We start from the raw sequence: 26,542 nt of genomic DNA, 5'->3' as shown, positions 1-26,542 counted from the left end.
ACTGGGGGTCCTACCTATCCATTGGATATGGTCTAGAGTTCTATCTCCCCTTTCTGGGGTATTTTAGCTAAAGTCCTCTCTCTTGGGTCCTGGGAACCTCTTAAGTCGCTAGCATCTTGGACTTTCTATTAAATAACCTCAGATCCCCAACCATTACACCATTAACTTTCAAACTCCCGACCCTCTATACTTCTCACCCCATCTTCTCCCACATCTGAACTAGCTCCCTTTTTCCTCCCCCACCTTTCTACCTCCCAGATCCCTCTCTCCCTCTATTTCCTAGAGGTTATTCTCTTCCTCCTACTAAGTAGTACTGTAGCATGCACACTTTGGTATACTCTGCTTTCTTCTTGAGTTTCATATGGCCTGTGAGTTGTAGGTATTCCAAACTTTTTTTTTTTTTTTTTTTTTTTTTTTTGGCTAATATCCACTTATCACTGAATGAATGTCATGTGTGTATTTTTGTGAGTGATCCTCACTCAGAATGTATTTTCAAGTTCCATCCATTTGCCTGCGAATTTCATGTAATCATTGTTTTAAATAGCTAAGTACTCCATTTTGTAAATATAACACATTTTCTGCATCTGTTCCTCTGTTGATGGTTAACTGGGTTCTTCCAGCTTCTGGCTATTATAAATAAGGCTGCTATAAATGTAGCAGAGCATGTGTCATTGTTATATGTTGGAGCATCTTTTGGGTATATGCCCAGGAGTGGTATAGCTGGGTCCTCAGGTAGAACTATTTCCAATTTTCTGAGGAACTACCAAACTGATGTCCAGAGTAGTTGTACCAGCTTGCAATCCCACCAGCAATGGAGGAGTGTACCTCTTCTCTCCATCCTCACCAGCATTTGCTGTCTGCTCTTTGCTAATGAAAGACAGAGAGTAGATCTAGATTGAGAGGGAGTGGGGAAGAAGTGGGAGGGATAAAGGAAAGAAAACATCTATCAAAATTATATTGTATGAGAAAAAAACATATTTAAAGGGAGTGGAGGTTAAGTAACATTCATTAAAAGCATTTTTGTCAGCCGACAAAGCTGATACTTTCGCCAGAACATTTGAAACTCAGAAAGGGGGTGGGGTGAGATAAAGACAAAAAAGCTATGTAAGCAACACAATTTTGCCAATATGTCATTTTAAGAATATACAAGTCCTAAGATAATAAAGTCAAATTAATATTTACCGCTAGTTACTGACACTTGGTGATTAATTGGAAAGAGCATGAGAGAACTTTTTGGACAATGGGAAATTTTATATTTTCTTGCTGGAAATGATCACACACACACACACACACACACACACACACACATATATATATATATATATACTTTTAAAGAAATGAAAATGTTCAATAATTTCTTACTATCACTGTGGAAACTTTCATGAAGTAAAATTTAAAATGTTTTATAAATATATTTATTGACAACGGAGCATTTGAAATTAGTATAGTTCAACTTTATAAGCAAGGTCAGCCAATTAATGTGTAAGATATTTAATACGGACAACTAGAGTATATTTTAATTGCATAAATATATCTCTGATGCTGAATTTAAAATACCCATTCATCTACATTATTGATCATTCAGAGCATAAGGCTGGGATTGAACATATCTGCCTAGAAAGAATATTTTGGTGTACTCTGGGTCTTCTTCTAAAATTTGGAAGAAATTACCTGATACTAACTAATGCCAACAGAACAAAAGTACAAACAAGTGCATGCAAATATATTCTTATTTTCTCGTCTCATCTATGTACCTCTTGAGTTCTGTAAATACTGCATGGTATTCATATTTTCTACTATGAATAATGAGCCCAACATCCAACTTCCGTTTTTTAAAAGAACAGTATAACATGAATAGTTTCATTTTAAAAGCAAGTCAACACTTATTTCAAATTAAATAAAATTTAATTCATAGCTTGTTTAGACTAATATGCAAAAAAGTAGGAAATTTCACATAATAGCTAATAAAAATGCAGTTAGTTGAATATACATACCCACAATTAAAAGTAATAGACAAAAACAAAGATACCTATCATACATATATTTTATGGTTAAAAGGAAAAGAAACTTTTAAATCGATGGTATGCAATTAAGATGTGGAATATTTGTCTTTGTTATAAAAAATAATGATTATAATTTCTAAAATAAAAACACCTAATAAGTTTCAAATCACATATACCCTCTCAAATTATGAGATAATGAAACAAAATTTTAGTCAAAAAACATTGTACAAAGCTCATAGCTACTATTACAACCTGCATTATTCTAAGTTCTACAACATAGCTGAGTTGAAGATGTAACATGTAAAAACAAAAGTTGGTGTCACTATGATGCTAATGAGCATCTAGATGACACTCAGTCACACAAATAAGACTTTAGAAAAAGAGAAAGATGTGAATAACAAGCAAACACTGTGACACGTGTATCAGTATTTGGTTTTCAAGTATAGTATTGATAATTTCTGTTTCTATCTTTGTGAGAGGTATTGGTTTGTAGTTTGGATTTGTTGTGTCTTTACCTGGTATTAGTATTAGATTGATACAGGCTTCTTAAAAGAAGATTACAAGTGTTCTTTCAGTTTTTATTTGCTTTCATGATTTAAGACATATCAGGATTTCCCCCAATGGTGTCTGACTGGGTTTATAAACTGCATGTAAGTACAATCGCTCAAAATTAAATGGACAAAAGAAAACAAATTTATTGGTGGTTTTTGTAGACCTTTTGTATTATTTCTTTGTGTATTTTTTTAATTTACTGGCCTCATATTTAATTTGATGATTTCTAATTTGGTGGTTTTGTGGGCTTTGTTTTTTGTTTGTATATTTGCTAGAAATTTTTGTTTGTTTCTTTTGGGGATTATTCTGTTGATGTTGACTGGAGACAATTCTATCAAGTGTGTTTGTTCATATTTTCTACCTGTCTCAGATGATTATGCCACACTGAGACCACAGAGTATATTCTATACCTTTGATTCATATTGTCTATTTGCAGGTTCCAAGGAATTGTGAAAATGAAACTTCATATACCTTATTATCTGTATTTGTTAATTATTCTATGCTCTTATTAAAATATGCCATGGGATCAATAATTTTAATTTAATAAATTTTCCTTTTTAATTGGAGATATTGTTTTTTATTAAATCAGAATATAAGGAAAAGATGAAAAATTGGGGCAAATTTGTTAATAGAGTATTATAACTTTATAACCAAGCTATGTAGCTAATTGATTAGCTAGTTTTTGGTTCAAGTGAGGGACTCAGCCTCAATATACAAGTTCAAGATCAATCAAAGAAGATATCTAAAATCATCCTGTGGACTTCAAGTGAAGTAAATACAGAAGTATCTCTATATGCAAACAACATATAAAAATTGTTGCATATCAAAACACATATATAAGCAAAAACAGGCTTACTATCTGTTTTTAAGATTCCTAAAATATGCATTTTGCTTTCAAATTTTTTTAAGTTTATTTTTTACTTTTTTTAATTAAATTGAACAACTTTATTTTAAAAATCAATGATAAATATACAGATTTTAAGCATTTTTGCATAAAAGTATATGAATATATTTTTGTCATATTTGATTTTTTTTAAGGTTTGATAGTATGCATTAAAATCTTACTAGTTACAATGAGCATAAAGTTCATGTAAAACAAGATGCAACCTGGAAATACAGGTACAAAAGGTACATCTTAACAAGAAAATTTGCTTTGAAAAAATAAGATATAATTAAATATAAAAACACTATAATAAATATATTCATTATATATAATGAATAAGTGGCAACATTTCTGCTTCAACATTCCACACCAGTTTTAATCAGGTTAAATTCATCTAAGTGTGATCTTCTTTCTAAGACTATATTACTAATCTACTATTACAGTGCTTTGAAAACATCATTATCTTGAAGAAAATATAGAATTGGATTCTGAATAATCTTTCTTTTACTACAGCATCTACACTGAAGTGTATGTCCCTGAATTCATGCAAAGTTGAAGTAAAAACTGATAATATACCTTCTAGAGTAAATACACATATAAAATTTTGTAGAGCATAATTTATATTAACTTTTATTGTGAGAAAATAATTTTGCTTCTCAGTAGAGCAATAGCATCTAATAAGCTTCTCAAAGTAAACATTTTATTAGAGAAATATTGACATGCTTCACAAAAAGCTTGATTGAATTACTCATCCTCACCATCCTTGAAAGACTGATCATGAATATGAAAGAACAAGTTAAAATGTTACTTTGTAGCTTGTTCTACTCACTGTACTTCAGAGTCATTCTTTTGCATAAGCATTTGCTTTTATTTCTATTTAATTCCCACTAATCCTTATTAAAGTTTCATAAATAACATCTCTAATACAGGTAAGCTGGCTGGGCCATCTTTCTAATATACCACCATTTAGACACATACTGAAAAAAATTTTCCAAAAATTCTTTGTCTCTTTACCACCCTTTTACTTTTTATTCTTTTTGCATAAATAAATACTCTTCCTTTTATAAACATTTATCTGGTTACCTCTTCTCAGAAAGAACAGACGGCTAAACTTACTGAGTTGTGGTATAAGGGTGAACACTCAGCTCCTTCACTTTTATTCTTAGAATTTAAAGATCTCATTAATTTATTTTCATAAACAAGATATAAAAGAAAACATAAAATAGTATTATTTTTATATTTAAAAAATCAGACCAAAGACTTAATCTGAAACAGGTAATGAAGATCAGCATGAATAATCCTAGACTGTAGAAAAATCTCAAATCCAAGAATAGTGCCAAAAAGCTGCTTGCCAGATTGTGACGATGAAGATGATGATGATGATGATTAAAGTAGTGACTGTGGAATGGATGCTTGTGGTGTTAGTGGTATTAATTAAAATTTGGTGATGCATCTATGTGTATAATATAGTAGAAATTATCAACGGAGTGATAAGAGTGATGAAAGGGAAAAAAGAAAGAATGGAAGAAAGGTAATGAAGGAAAAAAAAGCAATGAAAAGGCCCTACCATACAATGAACGCCTACTGAAAACACACTGTTACATCAGGTTGTGATTCTTTTCATGGTTCTCTTCACAGCAAGTTTGACATCCTTGTTCCTGAGACTGTAAATAAGAGGATTTAGCATGGGAACTATAAGAGTATAGAAGATTGAGAAAAATTTACCCTGGTCTCCAGACTCAGCAGATGCTGGCTTGACATAAGTAAGTAGCCCAGAACCGTAGAAAATACTGACAGTTATGATGTGAGAACCACAAGTACCCATGGCTTTGGACCAACCTGTAGCTGATGAGATGTGAACAATATTTAAAATGATAGAAACATAAGACATTAAGATAACAAAACCAGATACAATGACAACTATGCAGGCAATTAGAGAGCTCACAAGCTCGTTGGCATAGGTGCTACTGCAGGAGAGCTGGAGAAGGGGGAAGATTTCACACATGTAGTGGTTGATGATGTTAGAATCACAAAAGCTGAGCCTAATCATGCAGCCAGTGTGAGCCATGGCACTTGCAAATCCCATTAAGTAGGACCCAATCATTAGCAGGGAACACATCCTAGGAGACATAAGAATGGCATAAATCAAGGGCTTGCATATGGCCACATAACGATCATAAGCCATTGCTGTCAGCACATAACACTCAGAATTAACAAAAAAGCAGAAAAAGAATAGCTGAGTCATGCATCCTGTATAAGATATGATGTTTTTTTCGGAAATAAATCCCATCAGCATTTTGGGGGTACACACAAATGAATAACAGAAATCAACAAAAGACAAATTGAATAGAAAAAAGTACATTGGGGTATGAAGATGTGAATTCAGACAAATAAGAATCATTAAGCTCAAATTTCCCATCACAGTCACTGTATAATTCAGCAAGAACACAAAAAACAAAGGCAGCTGGAACTCAGGTTGGTCTGTTAATCCCATAAAAACAAACTCAGTCACAGAAGAGTCATTCTCCATAGTCACGTGCATTAAGGTGTCATCTGTTGGGAGAGGAAAAGCAAGTGACATTAAAAGGAAAATATCTTTTAACGGAGAGCAATTTTGAAACCGGTAGATTTGCAAGCCCAGTGTTTTGTGAAGATGCTACATGGCATTCAATCAGGATAACACAGGTTGAGTTCTGAGAAATCCCCAGTCCCTTCCTTCCCCAGCTATGAGATGTTTCTCTTTCCAGAGAGATTGCTGACAAAACCCTTAGTGTCTCTTCAATATCTTTTCTTCCCTACTCTTTATTCATCAATACAGATCAGACATTTAAAAAAAAAAAAACAGACAGAAAAATGTATCATCAAAAACCTAGGATTTATACCTTTCTGGCTGAAGGAAAATTATCAACACACGAAGATTTGATGATCAGCTTTGTTCCACAGAGACTTTACAGCTACTGCAACAAATGGACCTTTCTCCATTTTCTTCAAGAATCCAAAACCTTTGATGAGAAGGATGGTAGTAGCCATAGTGAAGATCTGTCTCTCACAGCCCACAGAGGTTACACTCAGGAATGTGACTATTTCTGCATAACATTTTCCTTAGAAAATTCTATTCTTACCTGCTGAAAGCAAATAACATCCTTATAAGAGACTGGAAAATGATTTCTGGTTAAAGCAAGAGAACTTATTTCATGATCCAGAGGTCTATGAAAATTGTTTAGAGTCCTGGAGAATTATTCTCTCTTTAAGATTTCCTCCCAAGTTTCCTGAGTCCCTTGAGTGAATAAATTAGTAAGCCTTCATTTACATCATGTACCTTAAGCCTACTGTTGGCCATTTGAGATTCAAATTTGTGCTCAATTTATAATTTCTCATCAGGAGTATTGACTGACAGAGTACTAGGTGGATTCCTTTGGAATCTTCATCACAATGATTTGCACAACTCTTCAAAAAGATAGTTGAAATAAACAGGACCTAATTTTACTAGTAATTTTAATAAACACCAAGAACTGTATTAATGCACATTATAGTATAGATTTTCTACACTGTTTATAAAAACTAAGTTGAAAGATGTAAGTAAACACACACACATTTTATATATATATAAATAATATCTATATATACTCATTATATAAATAATATAAATATACATAATACCCTAATTCCTCACACTGAGATTGTAAAAAGTTATGTAACATCTTTATTTATGTACATAAATATATATTTATATATGTATATGTATATATAAAATTGTACATTTTTTTGTATATTTATAAACTGAGATCATAAGATTAGGATTAGGCCAGGTCCCAATGGTAGGTAACCCAGTCACAAAAAAAAAAAAAAAAAAAAAAAAAAAAAAAAAAACCACACATGGTATGTACTCACTGATAAGTGGCTACTAGTCCAAAAGCTCAGAATAACCAATATACAATTCATAGACCATAGAAAGCTGAAGAATAGGGAAGACCAAAGTATGTATTCTTTAATCCTTCTTAGATGTGTTAAGAAAATAATCAAGGGAGATAGAGGCTGGGGGGGGGGGCGGCTTGGGAGGAAAGAAGGGCAGTGGGGAAATGGTGGACCAAGATCAACTATGGAAGGAGACCAGGGTGATATACAAACGGTTAGGAATTTGCACAGAGATGTGTAGCAATGGGGAATGAATAACTGGAAGTAGCCACTAGCAAGTCCCAGATGTCAGGAAAGCAAGAGGCTCCCAGGATCCAACTGGGATGAGATTAGCTGAAATGCCCAACAAAAGGGAAGGAGAACCTGTAGAGACTATATCCTGAAGTTAAGCAAGGCCTCTGGGAGGGGGATGGGGCCACCCACTTATCTCCAAATTTTTAATCCAATGTTGCTCCCATCTAAAGAAAATATGAAGGCAAAGTGTGGAGAAGAGAATGAAGAAAAGGCCATCCAGAGACTGCCCCACGGGTTTCTATCCTATATACAGACACCAAACCCAGACACTATTGTGGATGCCAAAATTGCTTTCTGACAGGAGCCTTATATAGCTGTCTCCTGAGAGGCTCTGCCAGGACCTGACAAATACAGAGGCAGATGCTCATAGCCGTTCACTAGACTGAGCACTGGGACTTCAGTGGAGGAGTTAGAGAAAGGACTGAAAGAGCTGAAGGGGTTTGCAACCCATAGGAAGAACAAGAATATTAGCCATCCAGACTCCCCAGAACTGACAGGGACTAACCAACCAACCTAAGAGTACACATGGAGCAACCAATGGCTCCAACTGAATATGTAGCAGAGGGTGGCCTTGTAAGGAACCAGTGGGAGAAAAGGCCCTTGGTCCTGTGAAGGGTAGATGCTTCAGTGTAGGGGAATGCCAGGGTGGTGAGGCAGGAATGGGTGGGTGAGAGGGGAAACACCCTCATAGAAGCAGGGGGAGGGAGGATGGGATTGGGGTTTCTGGAGGGGAAATGGAGAAAGGGGATAACATTTGAAACATAAATAAATAAAACATTGAATTTTTAAAAATTGGATGTTAGTACAGAAATAGGCACGTGGATCAATGAAATAGAATAGAAGATCCAGAAATGAGCCCTCATGTATATGGTCACCTGATTTTTGACAAAGGAGCTGTAAACATTCAATGGGAAAAGGACAGCCTATTCAACAAATGGTGCGGGTCCAACGGGCACTCAGTATGCAAAAGAATGAAAATAGACCCTTTCTTATCTCCTTGAACAAAGCTCAAGTATAAATGGATCAAAGATCTCCACATTAAACCAGATACACTGGAACTATTAGATGAGAAAGTAGGGAAAACCTTAGGACACATAGGCACAGGAGAAAATTTCCTGAACAAAACACCAATGGCTCAAGCTCTAAGGTCAAAGATTAACAAATGGGACTTAATGAGATTGCAAAGTTTCTGTAAGACTAAGGACATTGTCAAGAAAACAAAACGGCAGCCAACAGAATTGGAAAAGATCTTTACCAACTCCACATCAGATAGAGGCCTAATATCCAAGGTATACAGAGAACTCAAAAAGCTAGACACCAGAGAATCAAACAACCCTATTAAAAAATGGGGTACAGAGCTAAACAAAACGTTCTCAATTGAGGAATATGGAATGGCTGAGAAACATCTAAGGAAGTGCTCTACATCCTTAGCCATCAGGGAAATGCAAATCAAAACAACCATAAGATTCCACCTCACACCAGTCTGATTGGCCAAGATCCAAAACTCAGATGACAGCAGATGCTGGGGAGGTTGCAGAGAAAGAGGAACACTTCTCCACTGTTGGTGGGGTTGTAAACTGATACAACCACTCTGGAAATCAGTCTGGTGATACCTCAGAATATTGGACATTGTACTACCTGAAGATTCAGCTATTCCACTTCTGGGTATATACCCCAGAGACACTCCAACATACAACAAAGATACATGCACCACAATGTTCATAGCAGCTCTATTTGTAATAGCCAGAAGCTGGAAAGAACCCAGATGTCCTTCAGTAGATGAATGGATACAAAAATTGTGGTACATTTACACAATGGAGTACTACTCAGCTATCAGTAACAATGACTTAACCAAATTCTTAAGAAAATGGTTGCATCGAGAGAATGTCATCCTGAGTGAGATAGCCCAGTCACGAAAGAAGAGACATAATATGCAGTCACTGATCGTGGGATGCTAACTCCAGAGGCTCGGACTGCCCCAGAAACAACTCACAGACTGTGTGAAGCTCAAAAAAAAAAAAAAAAAGAAAGAAAGAAAAAGAAAAAACAAAACAAACAAACAACAACAAAAAAAAAACATTATGCCCAATCCTTACACACCAAGAAAATGTTGACTAATTCCGGGTTACATCCTGTTTTACATGTACTTTTTGCTCATTGTAACTAGTAAGACCTTAATGCAGAGTATCAAACCTTAAGAAAAAAAAAAAACTCAAGCACTGACAAAAATGTATTTGTATACATTTATGCAAAAATGTTTAAAATATTTTTCTTTTATCTTTGTTTTTTAAAATAAAGTTTAAAAACAAAATTTCCAAACTTAGCAAGTTGGCACACATCAATTTCCCAAATGTCATTTCTTTGGTTACCATTTGGGTTACTTCTTTCCTATAATAGAGTTTGATTATATAAAAAAAAGTAGGAAATTTCCTTATAATTCCCTTGGCTTGTTGCCAAGTGATAAAAAACTCTTTAAATCTTTGCTGTTAACAAGTTTTTTCTAAATAAAATTCTGAGGCTTCTAGCACAAAAAAAAAAAAAAAAAAAAAAATGGATGTTATATAAGAGGACAGAATTATATCTGATTTATCAGAAAAATGCATTGGTTAAAAAACATGTATTAGTATGCTCATAAATAAATTATTTTCTCAACTTTAATCCCTGAATCTCCTCTTTACAATAAATTCTGTGAATTAAAAAATGTTATGTTTGTTCAACATGCTGAAAATAAGTAAAAGTTGCATGCTCACCCCCAAGGAAAACATAATGCTACCTCCTCTGGGGCCCAGGGACTTCACAGAAAAAAGGCAGAAAACAATGAAAGAGATGGAAAACTGAAAAAGGACTATTATATCTTTCAGGTATGACACAGTCAAAAACGACTTCACATCAGCTGTTCCTTATTCCAATGAACATAGACAAAAATGACTTGCTTTACCTATCAACCCCATCCACTGAATGTAGAGTTGCTCATAAGGACCTAGGTTGCCTTAATGAGCTATTTCTCCTTGTAAATTACTAGCAGACAAGAATACATTAGCTTCATTTATGTACCCATTGAGAAAACTACCAGGCACAGGCACAGAAGATTACTTCTGCATCTGGGCTGGGGGAGCACATAAATAAATTAGTGACTTCTAACTGGTTTTGTCTGATGCTCATAAAGCGATAATCTCGATAAGGCATATTACAACTTACAGCTAATTTCCATCTTAATAACCATAAAAACTCACTAGGCAGGAAATGTGATATTACTCAGAATGCTATTCATTTTAGAAAACTTTCTAACTCTCCATTGATCAATCTATATTTACTGTGACATGAGGATATTAACTCAAATGCCAGTAGATACTAATACTTTAGTTTCTGATTTAACTTCACAAAACCTGAAAATGTCCTTTCAGAGTTCATAGGACTAAGTAGATACATATTAAAAATGGAGAGAATGCATACTAGCATCTTACATCTTACTTCACATCTTACATGTGAGGTTTGAATTGGACCTCTTCCAGAACCCTTTGAAAGAGACTCACAGAGGCAGTGATTAATGCAAAAGCAAGAGGAGTTTAATAATGCTGGGGCTGTCCACCTCAAGAGGAAGAAGACCCTGAGCAGATGCTATCAGGGGATTATATACCATGCAAACAATTGAGGCAGAATTTGAACACTGGTAACTAGGCAGGTACTACACACATTTGTTGGAGAAAAACAACTTTCAAACTGACTCTGTACCATACAGAACTTTCTCAAAGTGGGGTGGGTTAGGACTTATAGGTAGCTTTGTCTGACAGTTTGGCTTGTAGCTGTTTTAAGAACTAAACTAGCATTTTTCTTCCTGTAAGGGAGGGGTCTTTGTGCTCAGAGGTCTGTGGTGGAACTTTTCCACTGGCCTTGGAATCAAACTCTGGCTCTTTCAAACACACTTGAAAATTCTAGGAAAAAAAAAGAATAAAAAAGTAATCACTCCCAGGTGGAATAGATAACAAGAAATAATCAAACTAAGAGTTGATATAGATGAATTAAAAACAAGTAATACAATAGAAAAAATCAATGAAACAAGATTTAGACATTTGAGAAAAACAATGAAAGAGATAATTATTTGCATTTCAAAGGTTAGCCCCTTTCCATTCTTCCTCCCCCTGTCTCTATGAGGGTGCTCCCCCACCCACCTACTCTTGGCTCCCTGCTCTGGCATTTTTTACACAGGGGCATCAAGCCTTCACAGGACCAAGGGCTTCTTCTCCCATTGATGTCTGACAATGCCATTCTCTGTTACATATGCAGCTGGAGCCATGGGCCTCTCCATGGTTACTTTGTGGTTGGTAGTTAAATCTCTGGCAGCTCTGAGGTTTTGATTGATTGACATTGTTGTTCTTCCTGTGGGGTTGCAAACCCCTTTAGCTCCTTCAGGCCTTGCTCTAACTCCTCCATTGGAGACCAATGGTTGGCTGTGAGCATCTGCCTCTATTTGTCAGACTAGGGAAGAGCCTCTCAAGAGACAGCTATATCAGGCTTCTGTCAGCCAGAACTTCTTGACATCTGCAATAATGTCTGGGTTTAGTGTCTGAATATGGGATGGATCCTCAGATGGGGAAGTCTCTAGATAGCCTTTTTTTCTGTCATTGAAAAGTTAATTTCCATAGTCATTTGCGTCATGTGTGGGACCTGCAAAAATAAGTGTAGAGACAAATATTAACCAAAAAACCATCGCTCACTGCAAGATCCGAGTTGAATTTATTAGTTTCTGAGCCTGAGTGATTGAATAAGGAGTCCTGGTGAATCCCTTTTTCTTTTTTCCCTGTCCATGCTCTTTATCACTTCATAAAAATTCTTTCTTTGACTATTAAATCATTTGATTCTCTTTAGTGTATACTATGAATTAAGGTTAAAAAGAGCAATATACATATTTTCTTCAGAACACACACACACATTTGAAGTTAAAATCTCAAGATAAAAACTATTTGAATCTCACCTTGATTTACATGAAGTCTTTCCTGGCACTGTAATTTATGGTATCTTCTTCCACAGTGTACTCAGAAGGCCAAAATTACTACAAATTAAGCAGGTGATCCCAATCAATGCAGACCATTGCTTTCCTTCTATAAGAGATTTGCTGGGCCAGTAACATACTTTCTGTTTGAGAATTTTACAAAGATTTATTTTATTTTATTTTATTTTATTAGATATTCTCCGTATTTACATTTGAAATGTTATCCCCTTTCCCAACACTTCTCCCATTCCCCATGCCCCTCCACTTGTCTTCATGAAGTGCACCCTTTCCACCCCATTGTCTTGGCATTAACATTGGGAGTACATGCCCTCTCTGGAACAAAGACCTCTTCTCGAATTGATGCCAGACACTGCTATCTTCATCTACATATAGAACTGGAGCCATAGGTCTCTCAGTGTGTGCTCAATGGTTGGCATTTTAGTCCATAAGAGTTGTGGAAAATTTGGTTGGGTGATAATGTTATTCTTCCCATGAGGTTACAACCCCTTTGAGCTCCTTTAGTCCTTTCTAAAGCACCTTCATTGGGGTCCCCGTGTTCAGTCCAAAGGTTAGCTGCAAACATGCTCAGCTGCATCTGTATGACTCTGGCAGAGCCCCTGAGGAAACATCTCTATCTGGTTCCTGCCAATAAGTACTTCTTGGAAGCAGCAATAGTGCTTGGGTTTGCTGGCTGCATATGGGGTGGATACCCAGGTGAGGCAGCATCTGAATGATCTTTTCTTCAATCCCTGTTCCTCTATTTGAACTTGTATTTCCTCCCATGAGTGTTTTGTTCACCCTTCTAAGAAGGACTAAGGCATCTACATTCTGGCCTTCCTTATTTTTGAGATTGATATGATCTGTGAACTGTTTCTTGGGTATTCAGAGCTTTTGGGGGCTAGTATCCACTTATCAGTGAGTGCACACTATGTGTGTTCTTTTGTGACTGGGTTACCTCACTCAGAATGATTGTCTCTAGTTCCATCTATTTGCCTAGGAATTTCATAAAGTCATTGTTTCTAATAGCTGAGTAATCCATCAATGTAATCTACTTCATAAAAAAACTCAAAAGAATCACATGATCATTTCACTAGATGCTGAGAAAGAATTTGACAAAATTCAATGCCCCTTCATGTTAAAAGTCTTGGAAAGTACAGGAATCCAAGGCCCATACCTGAACACAATAAAAGCAATATACAAAGATTCTTGACACACACAAAAAAGAACATAGCTTTCATATATGAGTCTCCAATATTTCATATTCAACATTTTTGGAAAAAATTACTAGAAGCATGGAACATTACTCTCTCCTTTATAAGAGTCTCTCTTTTGAATGATTTCCTTAAGAGTAGAAATTGTTGAGTTTGTGCCATAGAACTAACATCAGTCTTTTAGAGATTCAGCATTCTACTCCATTTACAATTTCTCAGCAGGAATGTCTATTTTCCTCGGGGCAGAAATGTGAGTTTGTCATCTCTTCATTAAGTTCTACTGAGCTTTACAAGAGAAAATGTCCAGGGACATGTTCAATAGCCATTTGTAACTTCCCTATGATTTCTAAAATAAAGGACTGACCAAGTATTAATATTATACATAACAATTTTAAAAGGAGATAAAAGAACGTGAAGATGTATTCAAAATAGTAAAAATTTACATTAGAACATTTGCCTTCTCAGTTATGAAACTGTAGACTATGCTGACTCTCGTTTTTGTCCATCTGAATTTTTATGAACAACTATAAATATTCATAAAATTAACAAATCTGAACCACTGGTAAAGTTCTAGGTTACCATATGAAAATGTATGAATAAAATTTATGTAAACAAAAATAATTTTAAGATACATAAAATAAGAAATCTATATTTTGAGACAGTTTACACAGAGTTTTAGAAATTTACTGGATACATGGTAATATACTAGTGTATGTTAGTCTGCTTATACTCTTCGCATTTTTATTCAAATAAATAAAGTTATTCTTGCCTTGACTCACTTGGAAAAACTATCTCCTACCAATGCTGGTTTCTTGTGTAGTGGAGACAAAACATGTTTGGCTCCTAGCATTCCAAAACATGTTCTTCTCCTCACCACATGCACACATCCATCATATCCTAAGATATTTCTCAAGATATTATTAAATATGCATAGCATTATAATTGAAAATATATGCAGAAATATCCTAGGCTACAGTACTAAAATAATTCTATATTATGTTACTTTTTTTTAATTTTTCAATAGGAGGAAATCTTAGTGAGAGTTTATTGATGTAAACACCTGATAACACTTCTGGCTTAGTCAACTGATAGAAAACTTATAGTTAACCAAATGCAACAGTTGGAATATGGAGCTGTTTTGGCTGCTAGAAGATTTTTCCCTCTCCTGTGTCACTAATGTAATTTGTCTACAACTATATATTGCTGAAATACTTAAGGAAGAGGATTATTTGTGATGTATTATATTTGTTGGCGTTCCATTTGGGCAAGTTTCTTGCATTTAAAAGCTGATTTAAACATCTCATTGTACAGCTATTTGGTTATATAGCAGGAGAAAATGTTTATATATTTATTGCCAGAGTATTTACTTTATTTGCTTCATTATTTAATCTGACTTGGCATCCATGTGCTTTGGTTTTGTTTCATCTTCAATACCATATTTAAGATATGACAGAAATATGAACTCACATTGAACCATTTTACAAGAATATGTTTTGTCAGAAAACTATGACCTCTGTCTGAGAGCTATAATAGACACTGGAATAATGCCATTTCAGCATAAAAAGAATATCATCCTGAGTGAGATAACCCAGTCACAAAAGAACAGACATAATATGAAGTCACTGATAATTGGATACTAACCCCAGAATGCTCTAAACACCCCAGAAACAACTCACATACTATATGAAGTTCAAGAAAAAAAAAAAAAGAAAAGCAAATGAAAAACCATTATACTTAATCTTTACACACCAAGAAAACTTTGACTAATTCCAGATTACATCTTGTTTTACATGTACTTTATGCTCATTGTAACTAGCAAGATCTAAACTGACAAAAATGTATTCATTTACTTTTATGCAAAAATACTTAAAATCTGTACATTTATCTTTGTTTTTTAAAATAAAGTTGTTTAATTATTAAAATCACAAAATACAAAAAAAGAAATATTAATATAAACAAATTTAGGATGATATTGGGTCTTAATTATAATAGAAAATATGCCCTATCTGTCTAGTTTAAAACTGACAAACACTATCTTGTGTTTGGCAAAAATATTTAAAAGGCTAACTGTACTTAAATCTGATTCTACATTCAAATATTTTTTACTTTTATTGGATATTGTATTTATTTATATTTCAAAGGTTATCCCTTTTACAAGTTTCCCCTCTGCAAACCCTCATCCTATTCCCTTTCCCTGCTTCTGAGGGCACTCCCTCACTCACCCACCCAATCCCTCCTGCCTCCCTGCCCTGGAATTCCCCTACAGAGTCTTCCCAGGACCAAAGGCCTTTCCTCCCACTGATGCCTGACAAGGCCATCCTCTGCTTCTCTGTGGCTAGAGCCAAAAGTCACTCCATGTGTACTCTGGTTGGTGGTTTAGTCCCTGGGAGTTCTGGGGGTGGTTGGTTGATATTGTTGTTCCTCCTATGGGGTTGTAAATTCTTTTTGCTCCTTCAATCTTTTCTCTAACTCCTCCATTGGGGAATCTTGTTTTCAACCCAATGGTTGGCTATGAGCATCTGCTTCATATTTGTCAGAGTCTGGCAGAGCCTCTCAGGAGACATTCAAATATTCTTATGCAATGGAAAGAGAGCCAACTAGTAGAGTACCTAGTTATTATGCATGAATATAAGTTCTCTGAAGAAGCTACATAGACATTAAGTTTCTTAAAAACTACTATATCTGACTCAAACATCACATGACTGTACAGAAATTGAAGGTTATCAGACAAGAATAATAAGTATTGGATGATTTTAGTCCTTTTAAAGTGATTTTGATTGCTTTTTCCATCTGGCATATCCATCTTCTGACTATTGGGTAAACTTGTCAGTTTGAACCACTATGACTAACAGGAATCTAGTATACACTAAAACCAAGGTAAAGAAAGTGACAAGAAAATATCATAGACATATGAATTCTCTGCTGCGGTAAATTTTTTAAAAGGCAGCTACCAATTCCCCCGCATTCTTTCTCTGCATGTCCCTGAGCAAGCTGCAGAGCCACAGAGCCATGGTTCATGAGGTGCCTCGGCAAGGCACCTTGTGACATCGTTGTTCCCTGGCATTAGTTCCACCACTGGCAGGACATAAAGAACTTACATTAATTCATCTCACCAGCAGCCTCTCACCTCTGGCATCTAGCTCCGGCAGAGAGCCAGACTCTACCCATACTCCAAAGAGCCTGTCAAACTTAAAACTCTGGAAACTTATAATATTCAGAAATGGCTTTTCCTTAGATTTTCTCAGTAAATTTTACACTCCACAAAATATCCCCATCATAAAGTCAGAGCCAAATGATATATTTTTTCCACCTAGATAAAGTCATCTTATATAAATTCATGTCATAAAATATTCAATACAACCTGTATCTATGAAGAGACACACAGCAGGTCATTTTTCTCTTCCTCCATCTTGACTCTAACCAGTTTCTCCTTCTTCCTTTTTCTCTAAAATTTGGTACCCATCCTTTCTTCTCATCCAGCGGCAGGCCTTGCTTTATTCTGGACCTGCCTTCCTGCATAATTTCATCATCTTCAGTCCTGCTCCTCTTGCTACTTAATATTACCATGAACGTAATGAGAAAAATGCATATATTATAGGTTATATCATATGCCACAGCTTCCATATAGAAATATATTATTCAGGCTAATTTGAATCTGTATATGTCAGACATGGTCACCCACACTTACCTCAGATCTGACTATTCTCTAATTTTCTTTAAAGCACTGTCATTATTTTTACATTGACAAACTTGTTCATGACATTCTGGAGGTAATACCAAGCACAATTGCTTACCAAAGTTTAAAAAAATAAAAATAAAAAACAAAACTGTGTTATTCTTAGAGATGAGGTTGATAAGGAGAACCACAGTCTTCAATCTACTTTCATATTCTCATTATAAAATCAATAACAGGACAAACAGAATCATAATGTAAAAGTTTTATTTAGAAAAGAATTTATTAGGCCAAGTGAGAATATGCATGCTAGAGAGAACGAATATGGAGAATCAGAAAAAGAAAATTACTCAAGGATTGGGTGAAGAAACCTAAAGTTAGGGTTACTATTCCAAGAATGCTTTCTCAAATAAAAGACAAAAACTGAGATCATAAGTGTGAAATTAAATTAATAAAAAAAACATTATGACCAATATTAGATGATAAAAGGATTATTTGTCAATTATCATTTTATCCTGATATATCTATATCATCTTTTTGACTTAAGGACAACCTTTAGAATATTTTAATTTAAGCTTTCACTGGCTCCTATAAACTCAGAAATGATTGTCATCACATAATGTTGAAATTTATAGACTTCTCATATGCTTCAGCATAATCCAGTGTTTCCAACACTATATTTTGAAGATTCCTTCACATTTGCCTTTTTTTTTCTGCTCCTTGACTATAAACATTTCTGTAAATACTTGAAATATATAAACCTATGCAACTTCAATTCACTGTCATGTCCCAGAGTCACCCATACTTGATCGGGAATAAATGATGTTTCTATTCCAGAACAATAAATAGTTTTGGTTTTACATAGAAAAACAGCATTCAATGGCAATTTTAATAAAATAATTAAAGCAGAAGAGAGATTGAGTGTATGACATCATTCTTCACAAAATGGGAAAAGCAGTCTTCAATCTAATATGAAAGCAGTGTAAACACACAGATGAGCAAAAAACCAACCAGCCAACCAAGCAACCAAGCAACCAAGCAAACAACAACAACAGCAACAATAACAAACCACCAGGGATATTAGCATGCCCACATTCAAGCTTTACTACAAACCCGTAGTAATATAAATTAACATTGCATTAGCAAATAGATCAGTATGAGATAATAGAGAACACTGAAGTAAACACATTCAACTATAACCACATTATTTTTAATAATACCTTATTAGTTAAATAAAAATTTCGTGAATAAATTTTGCTTATATCACTAATGGCTCCCATATCTACTCTTGGGGGATTTGGGTTTTTCTCTCTTACTTTATTAAAGCCATCCTGTTCTAATTGTGCTTTCTAATTACTCTTCAGTATGAACTATAACAGGAATGCGTTTGGCTTACAGGAGTCATTCAAGAAAACTGACTCTTACTCTTCCAACAGCTATTAACCTTCAACAGTTTCTCAGCTAATTGTAGGCTTTTGTCCATACATCCTCACTTCAATTCACCAACTTTGTCTGGCTTAAGACTAAAAAGACAGAAAAGCATGTTGTCACAATTGCTGTGTGTTCCTAAATGCAGCTTCCCAGTTGTACAAGGGCATACTCTTTCCTTGAAATATTTACCATCACCTCAGGTTCTTACAATCTTTCTTTCCTCTTGTCTGTGAGAATCTATGGGCCTGAGAGGAATATGACTGTCCAATTAAGAGTCAGCACTACAAAAATCTTTTGTTCTCTGAATGTTAATCAGTAGAGAATCTCTACATCAATTTTCATCTACTGCAAGAAGAAGCTTCTCTGATGTTGATTGATAGATGCACTGAACTATGAACACAGCAATAATTTATTAACAATTATTTTAATGTTATATCAGAAAATAGTGGTATGTTATATGTAGAACCAATGATCTATCTAGTCCAGATTCTTGGCCTGATATAAAGTGTCAAATACATCAAATGTTCATTCTAGAAATGATAGCCTGTATTAAAAAGGTGTAATAAACTAAATACCTGTTTAAAAAAATGAACCTAGATACCTGTCTTAGTCAGGGTTTTTATTCCTGCACAAACATCATGACCAAGAAGGAAGTTGTGGAGGAATAGGTTTATTCAGCTTACATTTACATACCTCTGTTCATCACCAGAGGAACTCAGGACAGGAACTCAAGCAGGTAGGAAGCAGGAGCTGATGCAGAGGCCATGAAGAGATGTCACTTACTGGCTTGTTTCCCATGGCTTGCTCAGCTTTCTTTCTTATAGAACCCAGGTCTACCAGCCCAGGGATAGCACCACACAAAATGGGCTGGGCCCTCCCCCATTAATCACTAGTTGAGAAAATGCCTTACAGCTGGAGCTCATGGAGGGATTTCTTCAACTGAGGCTCCTTTCTCTGTGATAACTCCAGCTTGTGTCAAGTTGACACAAAACCAGCCAGTACAATTCCCCCCTTTTCAACTTGACACACAAACAAATCAATATTAAGCTTCAACCCTTACTTTCTTGTTCATTCCCAAGATCTAGATAACCTTAAGTGTCCCACAAGCTTTACCAATTCTTACATTTTAAAATTGCAATACCTTAAAAATATTCAGTCTCTTTTAAAAATCAAGGTCTTTTTACAATTTAAAGTCTCTAAACTGTGGGTTCCACTTCTTCCTTCAAGACGGAAAGATATCAGGGCACAGTCACAATCAAAGCAAAATTAATTTCTAACCATCCAGTGTCTGGGAGTCCACTTACAGACTTCTGGGCTCCTCAAAGGGCTTGAATCACTTCTCCAGCTCTGCCCTTTGTAGCACACACTTTGTCTTCTATCACCAGTGTTTTCTACTGCTGCTGCTGTTCTCATGGTACTGGCATCTCCAAAACACTGATGTCAGTCCTGGGGCACTAATTTCCATTTATATGCACCTTCACTAATGGCCTTTCATGGCCTCTCACAGTGCTGAGCCTCAGCTGCTCACCATGATCCCTTCATTCCTTCAAAACCAGTTCCACCTGGGTGACTCTTACACATTACAAAGTCCAACTACAGCACAAGGAACAACCTTGGCTATCTCTGGTCACAGCCTCTTTGTGCTCTCAGAAAACGGTTCCCAGAAAATTTCACCTCAGTGATGCTGGTCTCTTCTTAATCACCACTAATTTCTTAGCTGCAGATGACCAGCATTAATAGTCCCCGTAATGCAAAGGTTTTGCTTTAGTAGTTCTAGTGAAAGACCCCCTCCTGCTTTAGCTGCAGTAATGCCATTTCATGCTAGGCCCAGAGCAGGCAGGGATAAAAAATACTGAAACAAAAGTGAGCCAGAGGACAGCCCAGTCTCTGTCAGAACAAAAATATCTGCAGTTGACCACCTGGACCAAGGCAAGGACATCCTGCCACACATGTTGAGGCAAGGACATCCTGTCACACATGTTGAAGCAAGGACGAAAAACAACTCCCTGTCCCAAAGGAGGGGCCAAGGCCGCCCTCCTCTTCCTAGAACTTGGGTCTGTAAGGCTGTGCAGGCTAGGTCGGGGTCCCAGGTGGCCAAGCAAGATACCGGTGGGCGGCCAGCTAGCAATAGACAAAGAAAGGAAGACATTCAGACAAGCCCAGCTTTCAGATAAGCTGCAGCCCCCAACTAGAACCAAGAGTTGTGTCCTTGGAGCCATATGTCTGCCATAGTTCCCACACTTAGATAAGTCCAAGGCAACTATTCTCAGGAGCTGCAGCCCCAGCTGGTACCCGGAGCTGTTTCCTTAGAGCCATGTCCTTGGGCTCACTCCCTGGCCACATTTAAACTAACCAATTAAAACCCTGTTGCTATGCTTCTGCTTCTGTACCTTGCTTCTGCCCCCCCCCCCCCAAGCCCTATAAAAAGGGGACTGGCCCTGTGTCCGGCACGCAAGTCCTCCGAGAGACTGTGTGCCCACAGGTACCTGTGTATCTAAATAAACCTCTTGCTACTTGCATCCGAAGTGAGTGGTCTCGCTGTTCCTTGGGACGGGTCTCTTCAGACGGAAGATACCCTCCGGGGGTCTTTCACTAGTATCTTGTTAATCACAGCTGATTCTTCAGTTCCAGCTAACCAAAACCACAGAATTTCCACAACCAAAACAGCAACAGCCCTGAACAGAGTCTTCAATCTTCCCTCTGAAATTTCCCAAGCCAGGCCTCCATCTTCTGCACTGTTCTCAGCATTATCTTCAAAACTCCTACTGAACATGCCAAGGGCTCTTAATAGGCCAATAATGGCTCTTCTAGCTCAAAGGTTCAAAGTCCTTCCACAGTCCACCCCCAAACATCGTCAGATTATCACAAGAATACCCCACTATGCTGGTACCAATTTGACTTAGTCAGGGTTTCTATTTCTGCACAAACATCATGACCAAGAAGCTGTTGGAAGAGGTTTATTCAGCTTACACTTCCATACCACTGTTCATCACCAGAGAAAGTCAGAACTGAGCCCTTCCCCCTTGATCACTAGTTGAGAAAATGCCTTACAGCTGAAGCTCATGAAGGCATTTCCTCAACTGAGGCTCCTTTCTCTGTGATAACTCCAGCTTGTGTCAAGTTAACACGAATCCAGTACAATACCTCTCTCTCACCTATATTCAAAAGAATTACAGTTGTATAAATGACTGTAACACAAGACTTGGATATTTAGAGTAAATTTTGGAGAAAATAATTTAAGAGATATGCATGATAAGGAAGTACTTGACATCCAAGTCATCAGGGTAATGCAAATCAAAACATCCTGAGATTCCACCTCACACCAGTCAGAATGACTAAGATCAAAAATTCAGATGACAGCAGATACTGGCGAGGATGGGAATAAAGAGGAATACTCCTCCACTGTTGGTGGGGTTGTAAGCTGGTATAACCACTCTGGAAATCAGTCTGGTGGTTCCTCAGAAAATTGGACATAGTCTTACCTGAAGACCCATTTATCCCACTTCTGAGCATATACCCCAGAGATGCTCTGACATACAGTAAGGACACATGCACCAGAATGATCATAGCAGCCCTATTTATAATATCCAGAAGCTGGAAAGAACCCAGATATCCTTCAGTAGATGAATGGATACAAAAATTGTGGTATATTTACACAATGGAATACTACACAGCGATTAGAAATAATGACTTTATGAAATTCCTAGGAAAATAGATGCATCTAGAGAATATTATCCTGAATGAGGTAACCCAGTCACAAAAGAACAGACATAATATGCAGTCACTGACAATTGGATACTAACCCCAGAAAGCTCTGAATACTCCAAAAAGAGCTCACAGGCCATATGAAGCTCAAGAAAAATAAAGGCCAAAAAGTGAAAGCCTCGGTCCTTATTAGGAAAAAAAATAAGTGTGTAGCACCTTCTTAGAATGTAGTACACCTGAACCTTAAGTCATTAATAATCCAAGAGCTAAGAATATAGCCTTGTGGCAATTTTTGGCATTTAAAAATCATTATGTTTAATCTATACACACCAAGAAAATTCTGACTGTCTCCATGTTACGTTCTGTTCTACATGTACTTTATGATTATGGTAACTAGTAAGATTTCAATGCATACTATCTTACCTCTAAAAGAATTAAGTACTGACAAAAATATATTCATATAGTGTTATGCCAAAATGCCTTTAAAATCTGTACATGTATCTCTCTTCTTAAAAAAAAAAAGTTGTAAGAGAAAAATATGTTACTTAAACCGTGAATGAATCTTTATGTTCAGACTTGTTGCAGTAAATATTATATAAAATCTGGCTTATCTCTTTAAAAAAAGATGTATTCACAAACAACGTTCTGAGCAGATGGCAGCACATGAATGAAACTATTATTAAACTAAAAATCCAGCCAACAGAATAAAAAAATATTTAATATCTATATGTTCAGATCAATATTATACTACACAGTTTTTAAACTAAGCACCTTAAACCAAACCAAACAATCAGTGAAAAAGATAATAAAATGTAATAAATCTGTCAAATAACAAAACAAAAGTAGCCAATAAACATTTTCAAATGTTCAAAATCACTGATCATCAAAGAAAAGCACCTATAATCTATAGTGTGATTCTATCTCTCCTCATTCAAAATGGCAGCTACCAAGCAAAGCGGTAACATCAATGCTGAGGAAGGTGTTGATTTAAATGATTTGCCTTCTACTGCTGGTAGGAAATATACACTTCCAGCTATCATAATTGTCGTAGTAAATAAAAATGGTAGCACCTGGGTCTCCAATAATCCACTCCTCACAGGGCAGCAAGCAGGTCTAAGAGCCACAAAGTCGCATGGCTCTGCATACCACAGAGCCATGAGCCGCATGAAAATCCTAGCTTCCTTAAACCCAGGTGGTCCGCTCCATCCACCCCGGCTGTTTCTGGCCCGTGTGGTCCATGACCGTCCCAGTGTGCTATTTTCACTCACTTTCCCATGGCAGGTTGTTACCATGCCTGGCACAAACAGATTTCAGTTCAGCAGTGGGCTTTGTTCATTCCACCACTACACTCTCTTTTGAACTCATCACCACGTTAATGAACACACCAACATCCTCAGAACAATCTGTATTAATGTGCAGAGAATGCTTACTTCCACCTCCATGTTGCTTCCAGCTCCTTTCCCTTCCTGCCCCTTCCTCTGGCACCCTTGCTTCTTCTGCTTCTCCCCTTACTCCTTCTTTCCTACACTTTCCCTGCCTACCCATCCTTCTCATCCAATCATAGGCTTCACCTTATTATGGACCTGCTTTGCTACATAATGATGTCATCTTACACATAATAATCAGTATAGAGATTTCTCAGTGTAATAGAAATAAATCTACTACATGACACAGCTCTACTACTTTTTGGTATTTACCCAAGTTTCAAGTCAATATTCTCTAAATACATTCTTTTAAATAAACAATGCTAGCAACTTAGGTGACTAAGAATGAGGAAAGAGAAAATTTATTCACACGGTGAATTTTTATTAGGCATAAAAAAGACTGAAGTTATTTCATGTGTAGTAAATTAAATACCTCTCGTGGTGGTTTTACTAAGTAAATGTATTTTATCCTTTGTGGTCCTAGACATTACTGATAAGTAAAATTGTGTATTTTCAATGATAGTGTTGTGCAATATACATTGTCATTTGTTTATATTATAAAAATATTTTTTACAATTAAAGAGATTGCATCTAAGAGATTCTTAAAGTGCATATTTCACTGTGGTAATAGTAACATGACTCACAATGATAACCTAACCAAACTACTATACTTTATCATTTCAGGAAAATACAATCACTAATTACAATGAACGAGAAATTTTATTATGTAGTTTACCATAAATGCACCACTTTATTAAGAGACAACAATAATAATATATGTATTTTTTATTGGACCACCAAAGTCTGACAGGAAAGTTCTCTACTATTGCATTTTGGCTGGTTCATGTTATCATAGATGCCTAAGTTTTTGAATAATTGTGAAATAATTCTCTGGAAATTCACAGTTATTTTGCAATTTATTTTACTCTTTCTTTGAATACAATATTAACATCTATATTATTTTTTGTATGGCATATAGACTATAATAATGAAGTTTGTTTTGAAATTCTACAATTTAATAATTATTTTATTCAGTATGACATATAGACATAAGATAGGAAAAGAGATAAAAATATATAAAGATGGAGTAAGAGACAGAGACAGAGAAAGGAGATTATTTCTGGTCATATGAATTAAACTCATAAAAAACACTTACTGCATTATTAAACCTTAATTAATAAATTAATAAATAAGCCTAGCTGCGGTTCAATTATTCAGATGTAAACATTATTTGTTTTAAGTAAAAAAAACAGTGTACAATGTTATCTGACCAAAAATGAACTCAATAGTTTTTAAAAAATCACAGATATAGCCCACATACTAGAAAGAAAATCCAACATTTTCAATTCTATTCCTGTAAAATATCAGAATGCTGCTTTGTTATCATAACTGTTGGATCTGAGAGACTTGGGCAGAGAATTAGATTTAATAAATGCTCAAAGAATCAAAAATATACCTCAGTTTAAATACATTATATAATGTAAATACAAACTTGAAACTATAGCTTTTAATACAAAATTCTGGCAACTTCTTAATGATTTTCTAGTATACGTTCTTTCTCTTCCAAGATGGGCTTCATAGCAAAATGTGTCCACTATATTTTAAATCAAATTTCAAACCTACAACTACAGCAGCTATATATACACCCTTAACAATTACATGAGCCTCTCTTTGTCTCAATTTTCTCATTTCAAAATAAAATGACAGTAGTATCATGTATTGAAAGGTTACTTTTTAAAATGTCCTTAGAACAGTGTCTAGCATACAAAAACTCAATAGATACTAGTTGTCATTACTGTTGGCAAAATCAATGTCATGTAAAAATGTGCTTTGTTTATTCATAAGATCCGATTTTTGACTGCGTGTAAATTTTCACATGTGACTCCCAGATACGTACAAATAATAAAAAGTGAAAACACAAATAAAGGCAACACAAATTAAACTATTAGCAAAATAACCCGAAAACCATTAAAAGTTTGACAATTGTGCCACCTCTTAAGTGTGATTTTGAATATGTAGAAAACAAATTCACAGAATAAGGAAGTATACATACAAAATTACAACCAAAAAATCAACAAAAAAATCAGTTTGAGATTAAATAATAGTAGTAGATGGATTTTCTTTGTTTAGAAGGTATACAAGAAAAAGTAGTAGGCTGTGTTGTCCTTAATTAAAATATGCTAGAAGAGGAGCATTTTAATGTGATATAGTAAATAGACATAATCAAATGAAATACAAATGCAAATGGATCAGCTGCTTGGTTACCACAAAATAAAAAATGGAGGTAAATAAGTAACATTGCATAGTAGAAGGAAATGTTATGATAAGAAACTTAGATGTGTAGTAGAAACATGAGAATCAAGAAAAACAGAAAAGATAAGTTATCAAAATGACAAAGAAAAACTGGGAGGAAAACAGCAGGCAAACAGAAAGTAATTTAAGAGAAAAACTACTAGGTAAA

The 26,542-nt window shown here is 35.6% G+C and overlaps 1 protein-coding gene across 1 annotated transcript; it reads right to left on the bottom strand.

Annotated features, from left to right (window-relative positions):
- Window positions 1-5,041: 5,041 nt before the first annotated feature.
- Window positions 5,042-5,980, bottom strand: LOC308431104 (olfactory receptor 8C8-like; the record flags this gene model as incomplete). Its single annotated transcript, XM_080930468.1, has 1 exon — window positions 5,042-5,980. One exon carries the CDS (start codon window positions 5,978-5,980, stop codon window positions 5,042-5,044), a length of 939 nt encoding a protein of 312 aa, XP_080786594.1.
- Window positions 5,981-26,542: the final 20,562 nt, after the last annotated feature.

The sequence above is a fragment of the Micromys minutus genome, assembly GCF_963924665.1.
Source record: "Micromys minutus genome assembly, chromosome: 16".
In the NCBI taxonomy this organism is placed as follows: Eukaryota; Metazoa; Chordata; class Mammalia; order Rodentia; family Muridae; genus Micromys; species Micromys minutus.
This window is presented reverse-complemented; position numbering and strand designations above follow the sequence as displayed.